The 19,373-nt window shown below is 37.0% G+C and overlaps 2 protein-coding genes and 1 pseudogene across 3 annotated transcripts; 2 read left to right on the top strand and 1 right to left on the bottom strand.

Annotated features, from left to right (window-relative positions):
- Nucleotides 1-3,733: 3,733 nt before the first annotated feature.
- On the top strand, nt 3,734-12,642 carry LOC117577727 (probable ATP-dependent RNA helicase DDX47; annotated as a pseudogene).
- Nucleotides 12,643-12,995: 353 nt separating this feature from the next.
- Nucleotides 12,996-16,217, bottom strand: LOC117577708 (protein deadlock-like). Its single transcript, XM_034262612.2, has 3 exons — nt 16,124-16,217; nt 15,796-16,065; nt 12,996-15,563 (listed from the first exon to the last, which is right to left on the bottom strand). Exons 1-3 carry the CDS (start codon nt 16,160-16,162, stop codon nt 13,305-13,307), a joined length of 2,568 nt encoding a protein of 855 aa, XP_034118503.1. The 5' UTR covers nt 16,163-16,217; the 3' UTR covers nt 12,996-13,304.
- Nucleotides 16,218-17,690: 1,473 nt separating this feature from the next.
- Nucleotides 17,691-19,160, top strand: LOC117577885 (sentrin-specific protease 8-like). Of its 2 annotated transcripts, none has more exons than XM_034262862.2 (2): nt 17,691-17,810; nt 17,877-19,160. In XM_034262862.2, exon 2 carries the CDS (start codon nt 17,928-17,930, stop codon nt 18,966-18,968), a length of 1,041 nt encoding a protein of 346 aa, XP_034118753.2. In that variant the 5' UTR covers nt 17,691-17,810; nt 17,877-17,927; the 3' UTR covers nt 18,969-19,160. The 2 variants fall into 2 exon arrangements, with proteins under 2 accessions (XP_034118753.2, XP_051861256.1); XM_052005296.1 differs by having other exon boundaries at nt 17,722-17,810; nt 17,862-19,160.
- Nucleotides 19,161-19,373: the final 213 nt, after the last annotated feature.

Here is a 19,373-nt window from a genome sequence, read left to right as displayed (position 1 = left end):
GTAGAAGGAGGCATTTCCGACCCTATAAAGTATATATATTCTTGATCAGCGTCAACAGCCGAGACGATCTAGCCATGTCCGTCTGTCCGTCTGGGCGTCTGTCCGTATGAAACACTGGATCTCAGAGACTATAAGAGATAGAGCTATAATTTTTTTTCGACAGCATTTGTTATGTTTGCACGCAGACCAAGTTTGTTTCAAATTTTAGCCACGCCCACTTCCGCCCCCGCAAATCAAAAATTCGAATAACAAGCGTAAATTTAGAGCTAGAGCGAATTTTGGTATGTACAATAATTACTATAGTAATTATGATTTCTGAAAATTTGGTTGCGATCAGTTAAAAATTGTGGAATTGTTATTAAAGAAATACTTTTGCGTGAGCAAAAACGCCTACTTACTAGGTGTCTTAGTTGCTTTGGCCGACAATCTGGTATTTTATACCGTCTATGGTATATTTTGAATCTGGTACTGTATCGATATAACAAACATATCATTTGGTATATTTTTTTAGAATTTTTGTATTTTTGGTATATTTTGAAAAATACTGCAATATTTTGCTTTTATTCAAAATGGTTAGCGGGTATCTCACAGTCGAGCACACTCGACTGTAACTTTCTTACTTGTTTTCTAAGGAATAGATTTTTACAAGCTATCTTGCAATAATATTTAAATAAAATGTTAGATTATTTACGAAAAGGTCAAGATCATGTCCTTTTAGACAATGACGATGCTGACTGTTATCAAGTATATTTACCAGTATTTGATTTTGTAAAGCCAAAGCAGCTAAGACTCGATTGCAGTAGGGGTAATTTGATTTACAAAAGTATTTCTTTAATAACTTTTACAAATTTTATCGCTTGTTATTGTGTTTATTTGATTTGCTGGAACATAACATATAATCTTGTATGTTGACGTCGATCAAGAATATATATATACCTTATGGGGTCGAAGATGACTTCTTCTGCCTGTTACATACATTTACTACCCTATGGGTAGCGAGTAGAAAAATTAGCTTCTATGTATATGTTATAAGATTGAAGCTGTAAGTGAAGCTGTTGTTGACAGATTCAAGGCCTTACTACTTCTGCAAATAATATCAACGCATTTTAAAATTCCAAAAAATTAAGTTAGATCTAGGTTTTTTCCATTGCAGTTGTTATAAACTTGTCTGCATTATTAATTTGTTAGGCATCAAAGATAGATTGCAAATTCGAAATGTTAGTACCGAGATTATTATTATTCAATATCCTTAAGATACATGTCATCCAGGGGATCTGCCATCTACAATTCCCATATATGTATAAATCCTGGAAATGCATAATTTGGATCTTTTTCAGAATATCTTTTTTAAAAAAGTTAGTTTATACTCTAACATTTCCACTAGCAGATCTTATAGTCTTTAATATGTGCTGGTGACCATGGCCATGTTTTTTAATTATTCTGTTAAAGCTACTCAAAGTAAGATGCCTTTTTCATGATCACTGGAATACACACACTTAGGCTTCTCAATTTGTTATTAGAAAAGTATTTCTTTTCTAACATAAATTTGTAATTGGTGTTTATATTGCATTTAGCATTTGTTAGTAATGACTCCATATTTAATCTTATAATTATATAATTGGTTTAAATTCTATTTACAGCATAATACATAGTCTTTTTCCGGATTGCGTAAGTTCATAAGATATTAAATATCTAATGTACGCAGCCCAGTGTTGAGCAAATGACTTTAAATGACACAGGTGGCACTTTTGCCCAATGAGCTTTAAACTCTCTTTAAACTCTGCGCATACATACGAACACTTGCGTATGTTTGTGTGTGTGTGAATTTCATTAGAATCTTATCTGGCTGAAGAAGCCGAAGCCGCAACGTTTACACGGCCCAACGCCGTCTTTTTTATACGCGGTTCGTTTTGTTACCCCGCACTAATTTTTTTCTTTTTTGCTTTTTTTTTTTTACTGCACAGAATATCTGTACTGTGGTCGTTGTTGTTGCTGTTAATGTTGTTGGTGTTGTTATGCATATTTTAATGTGGCACATATAAAAAATATCGCGTGAGTTAATAAAAAACACAACAAACATTTTGTTGAGTTGAGAGCAGGTTCATGTTGCTGCTGTCGCTGTCGCAGTCGTTGGCTTTGCCATCGTCGTCGTCCTTGCTGTTGCCGTTGCCGTTGCTTGATGATGTTGTTTGCTGATGGCTATTGGGCATATTCTAATTTGACTATACACAATATTCCAGCCGTTTTTACATCATCGCAAAAGCCCAGACACGTTTCACATGTACACACATCAGTGTATGTACCACACAAATGATTTAATCCTTTCGTGTCCTTGGGGATTCTAAAGGATTATTGGTCGTAATTCTTAAAGTGCGCCTCTACTCGATGAAACGTGATCATTTAAGGTATCTTACTTACAATTTAACAGCAAACCAATCCAATAGTAATTGTAAACGAAAGCAAAGTAATTTTTGTGTTTTTCCAACAAAAGCAAAACACAAAATAAAACAAGTAAGAAAGCTACATTCGAGTGTGCTCGACTGTGAAAACGGGTATCCCATTTTAAATAAAAACAATATATTTTGCGGTATTATTCTCAACATATTCCAAGAATACTACAAAAATACTAAAAATATACCAAACGGTATATTTGTTATATCGATACGACGAGTACTACGTTAAAAATATACCATAGACGGCACAATATACCAGATTGTCGGCCAAAGCAACTCAGACCCCGAGTAAGTAGGCGTTTTTGGCCATACAAAAGTATTTCTTTAATAACTTCGACAATTTTTACCTGATCGCAATCAAATCAGAACTCATAAATACTATAGTTATTATTGTAAATTCCAAAATTCGCAGCTGTAGCTTGAAAATTATTTATTATTTTTTTTGATTTTCGAGGGCGGAAGTGGGCGTGTCAAAATTTTGATACAAACTTGATCTGCGTGCAAACATAACAAATGCTGTCGAAAATAGCTCTATCTCTTATAGTCTCTGAGATCTAGGTGTTCATACGGACAGACAGACAGACGGACATGGCTAGATCGTCTCGTCTGTTGACGCTGATCAAGAATATATATACTTTATAGGGTGGGAGATGCCTCTTTCTACCTGTTACATACATTTCCTGCCGGCACAAAGTTATAATACCCTTCTACCCTATGGGTAGCGGGTATAATTACTTAAAAAATCGCTTACACTGCATATCAAATATATATATATATATATATTTATATATACATATATATTTAGTTTTGAGGAATATATGTATATTAAAATGAATATACAATTTATTTATATTAATATTAATTTTAAAGCTGTTTTAAAATTACACAAATTGTTAAAGGTGAACAATTTTGATTTTTTGTTTATTTTTCTTTCTACTTTCCAATTTACATAACTCATAAAACACATTCACTAAGAGAGCATTACTTTTAAAATAAAATTGATCTTTAATGAAAGCAGCGCACTTAAAGCTACCCCGCAGTTCTGAGCGATAGTTGGTTGCTGGTGAAATAAGCACTTACCAGCAGACCACCACTACTTACAAAGTGGCACCTATCAATGCGTTTTTTAATTTCCGTTTTTGTATGAAATGTTCGCAAATAGGGTCAATCGACACCACCTCGATTATCCACGAACTAGTGAAATAGTGCAACATATTAGGGTATTTAAAGAATGAACTTATCTTAGACCCCATGGAACGGCCGGTAAAATCAGTACTTACATGGGACCCCATGGAAGGGTCGGTGAAGTAAGTACTAACATCGGACCACATGGAAGGGTCGGCCATTATAAATTAAAAAAATTTACAATTGCAATTACAGTTTTTATTTAATTTTAATTTTTCTTTTTTTTAATAAGTCGGATACTTTATAACTTTAAGGCAACTTGAGTTTTTAAAATATCGTTTTTTTGGCCTTTCTCGACTGGTCCTCAGTTATTGAACCTGGACATAAAAAGGATTCAAAAAGTTTTAATAGATTGAAGTGGATAATGATTATTAAATAAATATCTTTTAAAACACTCACCGATCATAACACCAAATAAATTATCTTCTTTTTTAGGGCCGCAATCCCCTGTCATTATTTCCATAACGTCGATTTTCTGTCATAATTTCCACTTCCTCTTTGTTAGGCACATTGTCGTTTTCCACTGTAGAACTATACATTATGCTAACTGCTTGTCGTCGTACTTTTATTATCTGTTTATTTTATATTTTACACATATAATACATACATATATTATTTTTCGTCAGCCAGCAAACACAGCTGCGTTTGAACAAAAGAGTAGCACAAAATAAAACAAAGACGTGTAAACAAACAGCTATGTAAAGCGTAATAGAAGTTTTGTCTTTAATCTTGTGTATGCCCTTTCCACAAAATAACAAAAACGAAAGCGATGCTTGCCGTTATTTTGTACTTATGCTTTAATACGCATATATGTATTTATTAACTAGGTGGTTCGACGTTCGTTTACAATAGGGTCACTTTAGTAAGTACCCATGTAGTAATCGGCGAGGTAAGCACTTACCCATGGCCAATCGGCACCCCCAGTTCTGTAGGGTATTTTCATATCCGTCTACTCATATGGTAGAAGCGTATTATAATTTTGTGCCTGTAGGAAATCTATGTAACAGGTAAAAAGAGTCATCTCCGACCCCATGAAATATACGCAGATTAAGTTTCTTCCATTTATTTGCCATGCCCACTTCCGCAACCGCAAATCGGAAAAAATCGAATAACAAGCGTTATTTTGAAGCTAGATTTTCGGTACATATAATAATAACTACAGTACTTATGATTCCTTAAAATTTTGATGAGATCGGATGAAAATTGAAGAAGTTATTTATGAAATATTTGTGTGTGGCACAAAATGCTTACTTTTATGGGGTCTTAGCTGCTTTTGCTGACAATCTAGCATGTTTAGTACTCTATAGTATGTTTTGAATATACAAAATATAGCCTTTGGTATATTCTACTATTTTTCTGGTATAGTAATTAGCTATATTTTAAGAAAATTACTGCACACTCGACTGTAGTTTTTTTCTTGTTATGTCTCATAAATTGTAAAATCGACACATTTATATAAACAGATAAACACTCACACATATGTACATACATACATATGTATATACGTTTCTATGCGGAAATGGAATCAATGGAATTAATAAAAAATCTGCAATCGATACCAAATTATCGGTAACTATTTTCAACTAAAGTTTGCTTTGTCTTTGGAATTACCTTTGTGAAATGATTAGATTTGCATTCGATGCGGTGACATCAATCAGACTGCCAACTAAAGAGCTTGCAAGTGACGATTAGTTGTCAGTCATTGTAACAAGCATACATGGCTTGCACATACATACATACATGCATGCAGACATTCTCACACACTCACATAAATGCACATACTTATGTATGTACGAATGCAATTTTGGTTAGAGTTGTTTTCTCCTTCAGGAGAGTTGTTCGTTACTTTAAGTTATTGGTTAGTCTTGGCTTAGGTTAGCAGAGATAACAAAAATACATGTACATATGTATATAGAATGATGTCTAGAACGTATTTTTAAGATTTTCTCAACAAATCAGTCCAAGACTCAACTTCCAGCTCCTTTCTATGCACTTGATTCCATGCTATTTTTCGGTTATAATTGCATTTTAAGTGGCAGTTGCTTTTGGGATTTCGAGGCGTGTATTTGATGCGTGTCGTTGCCGCAAAGCAATCTTGCCAACCGCAGTGCTGCATTGTGCTTTCCTTAAGCTTTGGCGCCTAGTTTGCATGCAAACTTATTCCAAGTGAGAGAGAAAATGCTCCTCATGCTCTGCTCTGCTATGCAATGCTGCTTCTGCTGTTGTTTGCTGTGCAATTTTCCAGTGCCGAACAGCAGATTCCAGCAACAAAAATGCTATTGCGGTCCCAATTGTGTTTGACCAGTGGGCAACGTTGCATGTGCTGCCTTGCACCCTCTCGTTTCTCTTCTTTAATGTACGAATGGGACATTTCTCTGACATTCCGTTGCCGTCCATTGTAAGGTTTCATTTTTCGACTGGGTATTGTTATCAATGTACGCACCAATATGGTTTTCAATTGGAAACGTTTGTGGATTACGAAGTAATTTATTTGCTTTGCTTTTAAATAACACTTTATTTTTTATTTTCTCCTTAAAACCTTAAAACTCTCAGTCTGAAGATTTGACAAGCTTGAATGATTAGAATTGGCATTTAATAAGATATAAAACCATACGAGTAGGAAATCTTGTACATTTTCCATGCTTGTCAATCCATTTACATAGTTCCTAATGTAAAATTAAACTTAATAAAAATCGTTCAGAAATGCAACACAAAAGCTGCGGCTTCGCATCTTCGATTCAACGTGCGTCAAACTTTCCACTCCAGTGCAACATGTTTGATCCAGTTAAGTATCCTTTACATTGTTCAGCATCGAACTTGCATAAAACGTGTTTGATCAGCTTGTCGATAGTGCAGCACATAAGCAGTGTTGCCAGAATCTCTGGAGCAAAAATTGCTGGATTTCAGAAAAAAAAATTGCTAAAATTATACAAAAAATAGCCAACAAAATTGCTAAATATTTTAAATGACATTCTTTATCAAGTTTGTACATTTTTAATTAATTTAAGAATAAAATCTTGAAATTAAAAATAAAAAAACAGGATTTCGTATTTTTATGATTTTGTTAACACTTAGGGGGCAAATATAACACTTGAAATGCAGGTAACTTTTCAAGTCAGTGAACTCAAGTAGCTCATATAATCGAACCACTTGGTTAAATACAAGCCCCGATTTCGTTGCAAACTGTTAATCGCAATTTTTGCAGTGTATGACAAAAGGAATACATAATAATAAGGATTTAAGTAAAATAGCTAAAATTGCCAAAAGTGAAATAAAAAGTTGCTAAATTTGTAGCTAATAGCATTTTTAAGTTAAAAAGTTGCAAATTAACTAAAGCAACTAAATTGCTAAACTGGCAGCACTGCTTCACAGTTTCACAATTTGTATTTAGCTAATGAGTGAACGAACTAAGTTCGCACATGAATTATAAACAAAATCGAAGTAACATATAATGCAAATTTTATGATTAAACCTCAAAATACATCGTATCGGTAAAAGAGCTATCGGAACTTTTTAAAAAGTGCCAAAAGTAGCCGAAGCTTTGAAAAAAATGGTAGATTTCTAGCTAATAGCATTTCACAAAATCTTATAGCTTTTGCAGTTTCAAAATAGCTAGATCTAGCAATAAATTAGCTAAAATGGCAACACTGCACATAAGTTCAACGCTCGGCAGCAACATGTTCGATTCCACCACACGCTGATCGAGCAGTTGAGCGCTTTCTGTCTGGCAGTTGTACTTAGAGTTGCCAATGTGATTTGTTCACAACTTTAAGGAAACAATTTTATCAGGCATGCTCCGGTTTTCACTTTCGGTTTTCGTTTTCGTTTTGAACCCGCTACCCATTTTGAATGAAAGCAATATATTTTGCGGTATATTTCTCAAAATATACCAAATATACTACAAAAATACTTAAAAAATATACCAAAAGGTATATGTGGTATATCGATATAGTACCGCATTCAAAATATACCATAGACGGCACAATATACCAGATTGTCAGACAAAGTAACTAAGACCCCCAGTAAGTAGGCGTTTTTGCCCATACAAAAGTATTTCTTTAATAACTTCAACAATTTTTACCTGATTGCAACCAAATTTGTAGGAAACATAACTACTATAGTAATTATTGTATATAATTGGTAACTTTAGCTTTAAAATTAAGCTTGTTATTCGATTTTTTTTGATTTGCGGGGGCGGAAGGGGGCATGGCAAAAAATTGAAACAAACTTGATCTGCGTGCAAACATAACAAATGTTGTCGAAACAAAATTATAGCTCTATCTCTTATAGTCTCTGAGATCTAGGTGTTCATACGGACGGACGGACAGACGGACAGACACATAGACGGACAGGCGGACATGGCTAGATTGTCTCGGCTGTTTACGCTGATCAAGAATATATATACTTTATAAGGTCGGCGATGCCTTCTTCTACCTGTTACATACATTTCCTGCCGGCACAAAGTTATAATACCCTTCTACCCTTTGGGTAGCGGGTATAAAAATTGGTGCTCCCGTTTTCACTTTCACAAGATTTTTTCGAATTCCAAAACGAGAAAATTTGTCTTGTAGAAATGAAAAGTAAATGCCTTTTTCTATATTAAATCGGATCTTATTTGCAAAAGGAAAAAAGTAGTTGACTCATTGGTTTATTGTCGTTCTTTTAAGACCGCCAGAAGATCAATTAGGCTTGTAATTATTTTTAAAACGACTAATTTCTGACCCCACCTCAAATTTGGATATCAAATTTTGCCGTCGGCAACAACAATTTTCGTTTTGGTGAGCGACCGATAAGTCCGACACCATGAGTTATCGCCTAAGCTGCCATACTTTTGATAGAATTAAAAGTTAAAAGTTAAAAATACTTGTATAATCAAACGGATGGCGATAAATTTGTTGAAGTTGGGTAAAATATGTTTTTTAAAAATTAATTTATTTAATTTAATTACTTATGTGTTAAAATTTTATAAAAAAAATTGTTGGAATAGCCGGAATGAAATACATTAAAAAGGTGGCATTCCCTTTTTTATGAGAAACAACTGATTGCCGTTCAATTGATTTTTTTAAAGAAAGTTTTAAATCTTTATTTGACAAAAGACAAAAGGCAAATATATTTTATTCAGGGGAAGCATAAATAAACAATGCAGGATGAAAATATCCTTATGTGAGTTCAATCCACGCACGAAATTTGACATACAAAAGATTAATTAATTTTGTGCCTGCAAGTTATGTATAAATTATTTAAATCAATTAAATTGTTTTACTTTAACCAAGAGTTTGATTAAATTGATAACACCTAAAATCCAAGAACTTGAAAATGAAAGGCGGAGTATTTCTTATTACTGTTTATTACAGGGCCGATGTGCCTCTGTTCGAATAAAGAAATGAACTAATACATAAAATCAAACAAGACAATCCCGCAACTTATGGTTACGAGATCGTTTCATAGCGGCCACGCAAATATGTCGTGGTTGCCGGCTATGCAACGACATCCGGTCAAATGCTTATTCAGATATTTGGCCAGTGTCGTTTCGGTCAGCGCACTCAGACCGTTTGTTTGTCTTAACTTATATGTATGTAACAGACAAAATGTGGCATATCCGACCCAAAGACAATATAGCAACTTAGCATGTCTGTCTCTACCAGAGAACGGCACGGGTATACACACTCAATCGGTGCACCGGTTACTCATGTGCCTTTTCGGTATACTTGCACTCATAAGTGTGAGTAGCCAAAAATACACATACTCATGAGGCTTATACTTATGAGCAATAAGTGTATCGGCTTATACTCATGAGTGTGAGTATCAAGAAAGGCCCGACACTTATTGTGCAAGTGCCGAGGCATACTCGGCAATTTGCGATCGGTGATTCTATGCACTCGGGTAAAGCCGGTGCCGGTGGTTATGGGCATGATACAATTATACAAGGTAGTGCCGTCGTACGCCTTTTCGTTCGGTTACAGAGTGTTATCGCTCAGTGCGCTCGTGCTTGTTGAAGGGAAAGGTTGTATGCGGACGATTTTATCCCTAAATATAAACCCTTGTGCAAGACAAAAATGTCAGATTGCAATTATATTATGTTATATGAACTTTATGATAAAATTAAGAACCTGAACAAAAAAAAAACAGTAATCAAAAACAAAAACAACTATTACTGTCAACTCCTAAACTATAAAATATTAAATTATAAAAAACATTTCAACTCTTTTTAATATAGTGGAACAATTAAACCCTTTGCACCATTTAAGGGTTAATCACAAAGCTCTACTGTCGATTCTTTCGCACTCACTGGGCGCAGTCGTTTCACTCGCACTTATGTACGGTATAGATTACGGACAGCTTTTTGACGACGGGACTACCTTGTATAATTGTATCATGGTTATGGGTAAGTGTATCCGATACACTTGGTAAAAAAATATGAGTGGACCGGCTCGATTGTATGTATGTACATACATATGTATGTTTGTATGTATGTACATATATTGAGATGCAAGAAATGCAGTGGCTTTGTGTAGTGTATTTATTTGATGTCATATATAATTAATAAAAATTTAATTTAATTTAAAGATTAAATAATAATTTAATTAAGAATTTTTATATATTGATAAGGAAATATATTTTGGAAAATCCGGGTTTTATATAGTGAAATTTTACCTGTTTTATGAGTTCTTGGGTTTTTTAACCCGGAACCGGAAAATCAGAAATTTTATTACCAGTTTATAACACTATTGTAAATGCCTATATAAACAAAAGGGTATTTTGCAAATTTGTGCAATTTCCATAAATTTGAGGAAAAACCACCTGATATTTTATTTGACCATTTGTCAAAGTAAAAAAACACCCAAAAATCATTCAAAGAAGTCAAAAGTCATATAACTTTTCATATGAAATCTACCCGCGAGCCGCGACACACAAGCATCAATAGGGGTGGGGGAAAAACACCCGAGTATTTGCTCAGACACCCGAGTGTCTGATCAAACACTTAAGTGTATGAGCAAAACACTTGGGTGTCTGAGCAAGACACTTGGGTGTTTTTCAGAATTTGAACAGATACTCATAAGACTCAAGCCATTTTGTCTAAAATGATCGGTTGCACGAAGAACAACCACCGGCAAGACACAAGTGTGTACAAGCCGAGTGTCTAAAATGATCGGGTGCCGAATAGGCAAGTGCAAGAAAGGCCTGAGTATGACAATGACTCATACTCGCAGCACTCGCATAATTTTGAGTAAGTGTGTATCTCTCACTCGGTTTGCGAGTGCACGAGTAGCACTCGCACTCTTAAAAGTACGGGTGTGAGTCGAGTGTCGAAATTTGCCACCCGTGACGATGTCTGACCGGCACTCAAAAATTTATGGGTGTGAGTTGAGTGTCGAAATTTGCCACCCTTGACGATGTCTGTCACACACCAACAAGCACGTTCTTCTCTCTCCGAACACGTGTGGCAACTGGAAGAATATGTAACAAAATGTCGGAAACTTCAGAAGACGAGCAAGCGCAATTGCAAACAAGCGATGTAGAACTCAGTGCTGACGAAGAGCCAAAAAAGCACAGATTCCGGGGAAGAGGATGAGGAAGACGACGGCGACGATAAAGAAACTGAAAATGAGTCTGATGACGATGCGTCCGCGGCCGATGAGGATAAAATTGAAAATGGCGACAAAGCGCTAACGTGGAAAGATCTTGTAAGTTACTTAAGTTAATACCAAGCAAACTGCAAATGCTAACCACAAAGTTTTTAATGCGCTTAGGGTCTCAATGAAACACTGTGCAAGGCTTGTGATGAGCTAATGTGGAAGGCGCCTTCAAAAATTCAAAAGGAAGCGATACCAATTGCCATACAGGGCAAGGATGTAATTGGTTTGGTAGAAACAGGATCGGGTAAAACCGGCGCCTTTGCGCTGCCTATTTTGCATGCATTACTAGAGAATCCGCAACGTTATTTCGCACTGGTCTTAACGCCAACACGTGAACTCGCATTCCAAATTGGTGAACAATTTGAGGCGTTGGGTGAGTTTCAATTATATTATATTTAGTACTAGGAATAATCCAACACAATGATGTTAAAACCTTTTTGATTTTATGTTTGTAAAACGTAAATATGAAATGTATTATTTCTTTATTCGTCACTACCTCTGAGTTCCCTACCTTCTTTCGAATGTAAGGCGTAAATATTTGTGACATGTTGTTAAAGTGCACGTTTTTGTTCTTTGACTTTAAGGCAGCAGCATTGGCATTAAGTCTCCAACAAATATCAAACTGTCGATCAGCTACAGCAATATTATCTATTTATACCTGTAAAATACAAACCGTCTATCTGGTGCACATCCTCAACGAGCTGGCTGGCAACAGTTTCATGATCTTCTGCAGCACTTGCAACAACACTGTGAAGACTGCCTTGATGTTGCGAGCTCTGGGCTTAGCTGCGATTCCGTTGCATGGACAGATGTCGCAGAACAAACGCTTGGCAGCGCTCAACAAATTTAAGGCGAAAAATCGTTCGATTTTGATATCCACCGATGTTGCCTCACGTGGTCTTGACATTCCCCATGTGGATGTGGTGGTTAACTTTGATATATCCACGCACAGTAAGGATTACATACATCGTGTGGAACGCACAGCGCGTGCCGGACGTTCCGGGCAAGCCATCACTATGGTCAGTCAGTATGACATTGAATTGTATCAGCGTATCGAACATTTGCTGGGCAAACAGTTGCCTCTGTACAAATGCGAGGAGGATGAGGTGATGGCTCTGCAGGAGCGTGTGGCGGAAGCACAACGTACAGCGAAACTGGAGCTCAATGATCTGGAGGATAGCAAGGGCTACAAGGGTGGCAAAGGCGGTGGCACTAAGCGTTCGGCTGCTGGAGGGGACCACGATGATTCGGAACAGTTTACGGGTGCGCGCAAGCGCATGAAACCCATGGGCAAGGGTGGGAATAACAACTATAAGAACAAGGGGGGCGCTGGAGTTACCTTCTCTACCCTATTCGTAGAGATGTAGAGTCTACGACAAACCAAAAGAGGCACGATCTGACTGGACACAATCGGAACGACCGTTATATAAAAAACGACAAAGAAGAGAAGACAAATTTGCGAAGTGACGTTTGGTTCGACTAGTCAGTCGAGTGTTAACACAGGAACAGAACATATGTCGAAATAAAAAAAGAATGAAAGGAATAAAAAACAACTGAGCGTTTTGATTTACACCACCAAAAGAAAGCATCTACACCAATAGTGTTATCAATCTATTGGTAACTCTGGCGGTGCCAAAAAGAATTGGAATCGTGGCAAAAAGCGCAATTAATTAGTAATCATATAAGTAATTTAAATAAATGTACAACAAAAATGTTCTGGAAAGAAATATATCGTTTTATTTGTGTGTGATTAAATTGATGAAAACAGGTAGCTTTAAAACGAAAGATCGTAACTGCTGGGTTAGGGTTTGTCCACCCAGCTCTTGGTGCGTGGCCGAAGCTCTTGGTGACGCTTAAAGTGTTGCTGCTGCTGATCACGAGAATGTTGCGGTCGCTGTTGCCGATCTCGAAAATATTGATGTTGCTGTTGATTATCACGAAAACGTTGATGCTCAATGGAATACGGCGAATAATGTTGCTGTTGTTGTTGTTGGGGATATTGATGCTGTTGCGAATGAATTTGTTGCTGCTATTGATGATGAGATGACTGAAACCGCAGGATTGCAAGCAGCAGCAATTGCAGTTGCGCATTTGGCTGATCTGCGCAATCGTTGTATAAGATTTGAGCAACCGTTGTCACAGTTGAGTACGAGCCCTCTATAGGAGTAAAAAGAACCAGCTGACATACATTATTCTTGAGCATTTCATTTTTCTGGGTCACAGCAAGCTCGGCAATTCGACTGCCGAACTCCAGAGGAATAGGAAATGCACGGGTATTAAAGAGTTCCTCCAATTGCGGCATATAATTGTGCCAATATTCAATTGCCAATATTTTGAGCAACTCGTTGATTAACAGCGGATATTGCAGCAATTCATTTGGTTTCCACAGATATTTCATTAGGTGAGCGACAGTCACCTGTGATGACATATGAAAGCGTAACAGCGTTTCGTAGATATCGACTATAAATGGTGCACACAACTCCATATACAAACAACAATCGTTAATCATCCTGAGCATATAGTTGCGCATCTGACGACTGCCAAAGATTGTGGCAAACAAAGCGAAATACTTTTGAAATAGAAGCCTATGGCGCAATATGAAGTTATAGCAGTCAATAAGTTGTTTATTGGTCATGGAGTTCAGACGACGCCTGACATCACCAATCTCGCTGAGTTGATGATTGCAGTTGGGATTGGCGCAGGAACCATCCAAATATTTCCAGCATTTGATGTCAAACGCGGCGCTGTTGCGTCCCATGCCCCTGTAGATGGTAAAAGTGCTGGACACGCTGCTTGACGCTGCTGGCTGCTCAGACCTTTGATAAGGTGGTACAAAGATGGGAACTGCATCCGGAACTGATGCTCGTATCGGCCTGCATATCTGTGTTTCTGGCTTCAGAGGCTTTTGCCGCTGCAAATTAGCTATCGTGGGCTGGTGTGGATTGCCATTGAAGAACGGTTCTTTCTGAGCATTGCATCTGGGCAGCTGGCGATTGTCATTTACTAAAGACTCTTTTTGTTGCTGTCTGCCATTAACGACTCGATGTTGCTGCTTGTGCTCGATGTTGTTAGCAGGCTGTTGCCTCGCTTCCTCGGACTCTCGTTGTTGCTGCTCTCCATTCACCAACGCCTGATTATGTGGTTCCTGCAGCGTCTCAAGCTGCAACTTTGGATTATTCGTTTTCTTGGGAATACGAAAGCTGCGCAAGTCATTAAGTGATATGTTGGTTTCTACAGCATTAGTTGCAGGATGAGCTGTAGCTTCTGGACTGACAGCAGCCGTAGTAAGTGCTGTCAATGGACTCATAGAGTCAACAATTGAAGCAGCAATATCTGATTCATTCCTATCCATTTCATTCACAATTGAATTTCGCTCATCATTGTCGTCCATGCCGCCATCCCAGGAAGAGCTCAATAAAAGGACATCGTCCGAGTCGATTTCGAAATTAAGCTCATCTTGCAATAACGCGTCCTGCTCTAAGGGAGTTTTGTCATTATTCTTATTCTGTTGTATTGTCGTTTTAAGATTGTCTTGCTCGACCAAAGCAATATTATCTGCTAAGTTTGTCAAGTTGGGATCATGTTCTATTGATGCATTTTCTGATCCTGTCTCCGAGGACAAATATAGATCATTTTGTAGCATCGTTCGACTTATTTCCATTGAGTGGATATTATTCTGCAATATTTCTATGGATTCCTGTGTTAAGTTAAGCTCATCGTCTAACATTGTATTCTGTTCTAATAAATTAAAGTTCGTTGCTAAGCTGTTTGTAGCTGCCTCCAATTGATTGAAATCAACATTTTCTTGGTCAGCATTTTTGTCAACATTAACAGGTTCTTTTTTTTCGCTGTCTTTCTCTGTCACTATCATTAGACTACTGAGATCTTCCGCTTCAACAACTTCTAGAGTTACAGCTTCTTCTGTGCTTGAAGTATTGTTGGCTGAGGGTGGCATGTGAGCAGTCGGTGCCATTATCTGTGGTAACAAAAAAAACTGATTTGCTATGCACTCAACTGATTTCGCTCGCCTAATTCGAGGCGGCTTAGACTTTAATTTGTCTAAATTAGATTTGCCAGGCACTTGTTGTTTCTCATTTTTATCAATCTTATGGTCCCCTTTTTCAATTGTGAGCTTAGTTTGTGTGCGCATTCGTTTTGCAGTTGCTTCGTTTTGTTCTGTCAAGTTTACAGAGTTTATTCGCTTCTTTTTAGTTGCGTTATTGTTTGTTGATTTTTTTGTTTGAGCCTTTTCCTGTTTGGGGCTCGTGCCTAACATTAAAAGATCGCCCTGAAACGGGGAAAATCATTAGTTAAGAACAAACAAATGACAACAAAATTGAAGAGCTTTGAAGCTTCTTTGAACTTCTATAGCACATAAGTTTTAGTAAAGGCTTTAGAATCATAAGCACAGTCGATTTGAATATCTCTGCGATTTTCAATTCATTATGTTTTAGCGATAATCTAAGAAACTCGTAGGTCTTCTATATATTCTTTACTTAATAATTCAATAATTTACGTACATTATCCTTGTGCTTTGCCATCTCTGTTTTCAAATGCATCTGCCGCTGCTTCGATTTAAATTTAATATCCGCCAACTGCTGATTAAAATTATTATTGTCAACCACACATCGTCGCGTGGATCTTCTTAACGGAATTATTGGTTCCACTTTGATTTTATCTTTCAGACGATTTTTTAATGCCGACAGCGGTTCATCATCTATATCGGAGCTTGTATTCAAACTTTTTGAAATTTCCATATTCTCCTCAAGCTCATCCACTAACTTTTCCACCTGCAGAAATATTTCAATTTTTATCGTTTATTTACACAATTACAATTTAGAGACTCACACTTTGAACACTTATATAGGGTTCATTGTTATCGCACATGGAATTCAGGAATTCTTCGTAAATTTCCTGCCACGAAAATGAGAAAAGGAAGATGACAATTAGAGATGGTCGAAAGTTAATTTTATGTCATCAACTAGAGATGAACAATATTTTTTATTCATATCAGATAACTGAATACTCAATTTCAGTGCTGTAAAGTACAAGGGTAGAGACTCTCTACGTCCGACCAAACGAACAATTGAATATCTGAGACTATGAGATAGAGCTACAATTGTTGACAGCTCATGTTATTATTGCAGACAATAAAAGCGTATTTTGTTCAAACTAATCGTAAGCCACATTCAATCACATTCATTTCTTTGTATTGTGTATGTAAAAAGTCGTTAAAACTAGATTCTATACTTTCGCTTTGGCAGCTATCGGTTTTTCGATAAAATAAAATAAAGTGTTGATCGACGGTGAATAAATTTGATATGTACATTTAACTAACAGGATGTTGCCAGATCACCACATTTTGTTCAATGTTCAAACGTAAAATTAGCGTTTGAATTAAAAGCATCCATATAATTTTTGGTATATTTTGACGTTGACGCACAAGCATTAGCATCTAGTATAGTTTCAAGTGACCCAGCAGGCAAACAAAAAAAATGTTTAGCCATGCCTTAAATGGAAAATGTAATCTTCAAATATTTGTTGCACAACTAGTAATATAAAATAATACGATAATTATAAGAAATAAATATAATAATATCTATCTATGTATGTACATATTAGATATATAAGGACAGTTGAAAGATTAAAGCTTTAATTTGTAATTTATTTTGTAACTACTTCATAGATTAATCAGACGTCAGAGACTTGCATATGTAGCCATCGCTACTCTACTCTAAATTTAGGTCTGTAATATATATATATAATATATAAATAAATGAAATACAAAAAATAATCACTATAAATACTAAATCGAACAAATATAATTTTTATTTTAGCATAAAAAAGTAAAAAGGGGTAAAAAAAAACATATTTAATATTATTTTTATTTTATTTTTATAATATTAATATAATTATTATAATATAAAATTGAAATAAATATATAATAAAAACACAAATGTTAAAATGAAATTTAATTAATTTCTCCGTTGTCTGGGACTATTTCATTTTTATTCTTTTAAAGCTTGGTATCTATTATATATATTTAATAATTATAAATTATAAAAATAAATGCTGTCGATAGGCCACTATCGATGTTTTTTGGCACTTCAATGAGAGAAAAATTAAACAAAGTATTAAAGTGAGGCATCGCAAACTTAAAAAATAAAATATATTAAGTTGCCGGAGTTAAAATACTAAAAGCCGCTAGCCGCTATTTTACAATTTCTTCTTCATTTGACAATTTAAAAAACGCTAGATATATTATGAAAATAGATACACTAATGATATGTTTTAATAACCCATTTGAATTAATCGACAAAAAGTTAACACAGGCTCATCGATAAGCTGTCACCGCCAAAAGTTTAGCATCTTCGACGATGTGGCAACGTTGTGCGTACTTAGTTTAAGTTTCTAACGTCGCATTGCCAATGAATTTGTGTGTCGCAAGTCGGCTTGGGATTCATTTGTAGTTTGAAATTCGTATTGTATTTTTTCGCTTTCATTCAACATAACAAAAAATACTGTATAATTTTGTGTAAGTTTGGCATCGCGTGCATTTACCGAGCTGCTGTCAAATTAATTGTAGTCCCAAAATTTAAAGCCATTTAGCGATCATCGGAAAAGGAGCAACACAAAGCGAACAAGCATAAAGATGCCACGAAACGTACGACAAAAGAAGCGCGCCGAGCGTCGCATGCAACAAGCTAAGAATGCCACCATTGCCCCAGTTGGCGTGCCAGTTGCTGTCTCTGTGGGCAAGGAGAGGTCGTTGCCAGCTTCGGAGTGCAATGGCAAGAAGAAGCCTGGCCACAGCCAGATGGATAAGCAAGCCATGGGTGATGGTGGAATGAAGTGTAGCGACAACGACAACGACAACAAGAACGAGAACGAGAAAGACGAAAACAACATTAAAAGCAGCAGCAACGAGAAGAACAACAATATCAGCGATGATGACGGCGACAACTATATCGAGGGAAGCGACAAGAACGCGTGCTCGAGCAACAGCAACAGCAGCCTCAACGTCAATGCGAACATGAGGAAGCCGCGCGCATCTCGCGCTGATCCGATATTGGCAGCACTGAGCCGCAACTCGCTGCGCATGAGCGATGTGCAGCTGCTGCATGGTCCGCACTGGATCAACGAGGCGATTGTGAACTTCTATTTCGCCTACATGGAGGAGATCAAGTACAAGGCCAACGATGACTTTCTCTTCCTCACGCCCGAGATGTCGCAGTGCATGCTGTACATGGACGACAAGGAGCTGCACTCGCTGCTCGTTGCCCAGTACAAGGCGACGCGCAAGTCCTTCATATTCATGGCCTTGAATGGGGTGCGCACTCGGGATCGTAATACGGCGCACTTTACGCTCTTGGTTGCCTCGCGACCCGACAAGGCCTTCTATCACTTTGACTCGTATGGAGGCAACAATTCAAGTGAGTCGCTGGAGCTGTCCAACAACATCAAGGATGTGCTGGAGATGCAGCACGCGCGCTTCCGCTGCCAGCGCTGCTTGCAGCAGACCAACGACTACGATTGCGGCATTCATGTCATTTGCATGGTCGATCAGCTGACCGACTATGTGAATCGCTATGACAGCCTCGATGGGGTCCAGCCGCTGCCCCAGGATGTCGTCAAGGCCAAGCGCAATCAGCTAATCAAGCTCGTCGCATCGCTGGGTAAGCTCATCGCTTAGAATGAGCCCATCTACGTCGTTCTCTCCGTCTCTCAAAAACACAGCGACAACAACAACGACAACTACTGCAAAATGCGGTAGAAACTAAAACAAAAAATGCGTTTGTATTTTGTGAACACACACAACACTAACACACTGTAAGAAGCAACTTCTCAGCATATTGACAGAGACATTAAATGACATTGAATAATATTTTCATGCGGTATTTCTTTTTGATCGAGGGAGATTTGTAAGGAAGAAGTTTGCTCCTTTCTTTTCCTGCTCATACCGATTGTTAAAGCTAGAGCATCCGAATTGCGTGACAATTCGCAACGATCAAGCAACAATTTATCGAAAAACCTTGCAAATACATTTATTTGATACTTGGGAATGGAGTGGTGCAGCTGCATAGCAAAGATTCATGTG

The sequence above is a fragment of the Drosophila albomicans genome, chromosome X (genome assembly GCF_009650485.2).
Source record: "Drosophila albomicans strain 15112-1751.03 chromosome X, ASM965048v2, whole genome shotgun sequence".
Lineage (NCBI taxonomy): Eukaryota > Metazoa > Arthropoda > Insecta > Diptera > Drosophilidae > Drosophila > Drosophila albomicans.
The sequence above is the reverse complement of the archived record's forward strand: the minus strand, read 5'-3'. Positions and strand labels throughout refer to the sequence as shown.

Coding starts and splice junctions, on each gene's coding strand:
- LOC117577708 (XM_034262612.2), bottom strand. CDS start 16,162: ATGTGCGATAACAATGAACCCTATATAAGTGTTCAAAGT. Junction 16,066..16,123: donor CCTATATAAGTGTTCAAAGT/GTGAGTCTCTAA, acceptor ATATTTCTGCAG/GTGGAAAAGTTAGTGGATGA. Junction 15,564..15,795: donor TGGCAAAGCACAAGGATAAT/GTACGTAAATTA, acceptor TCCCCGTTTCAG/GGCGATCTTTTAATGTTAGG.
- LOC117577885 (XM_034262862.2), top strand. CDS start 17,928: ATGCCACGAAACGTACGACAAAAGAAGCGCGCCGAGCGTCGCATGCAA.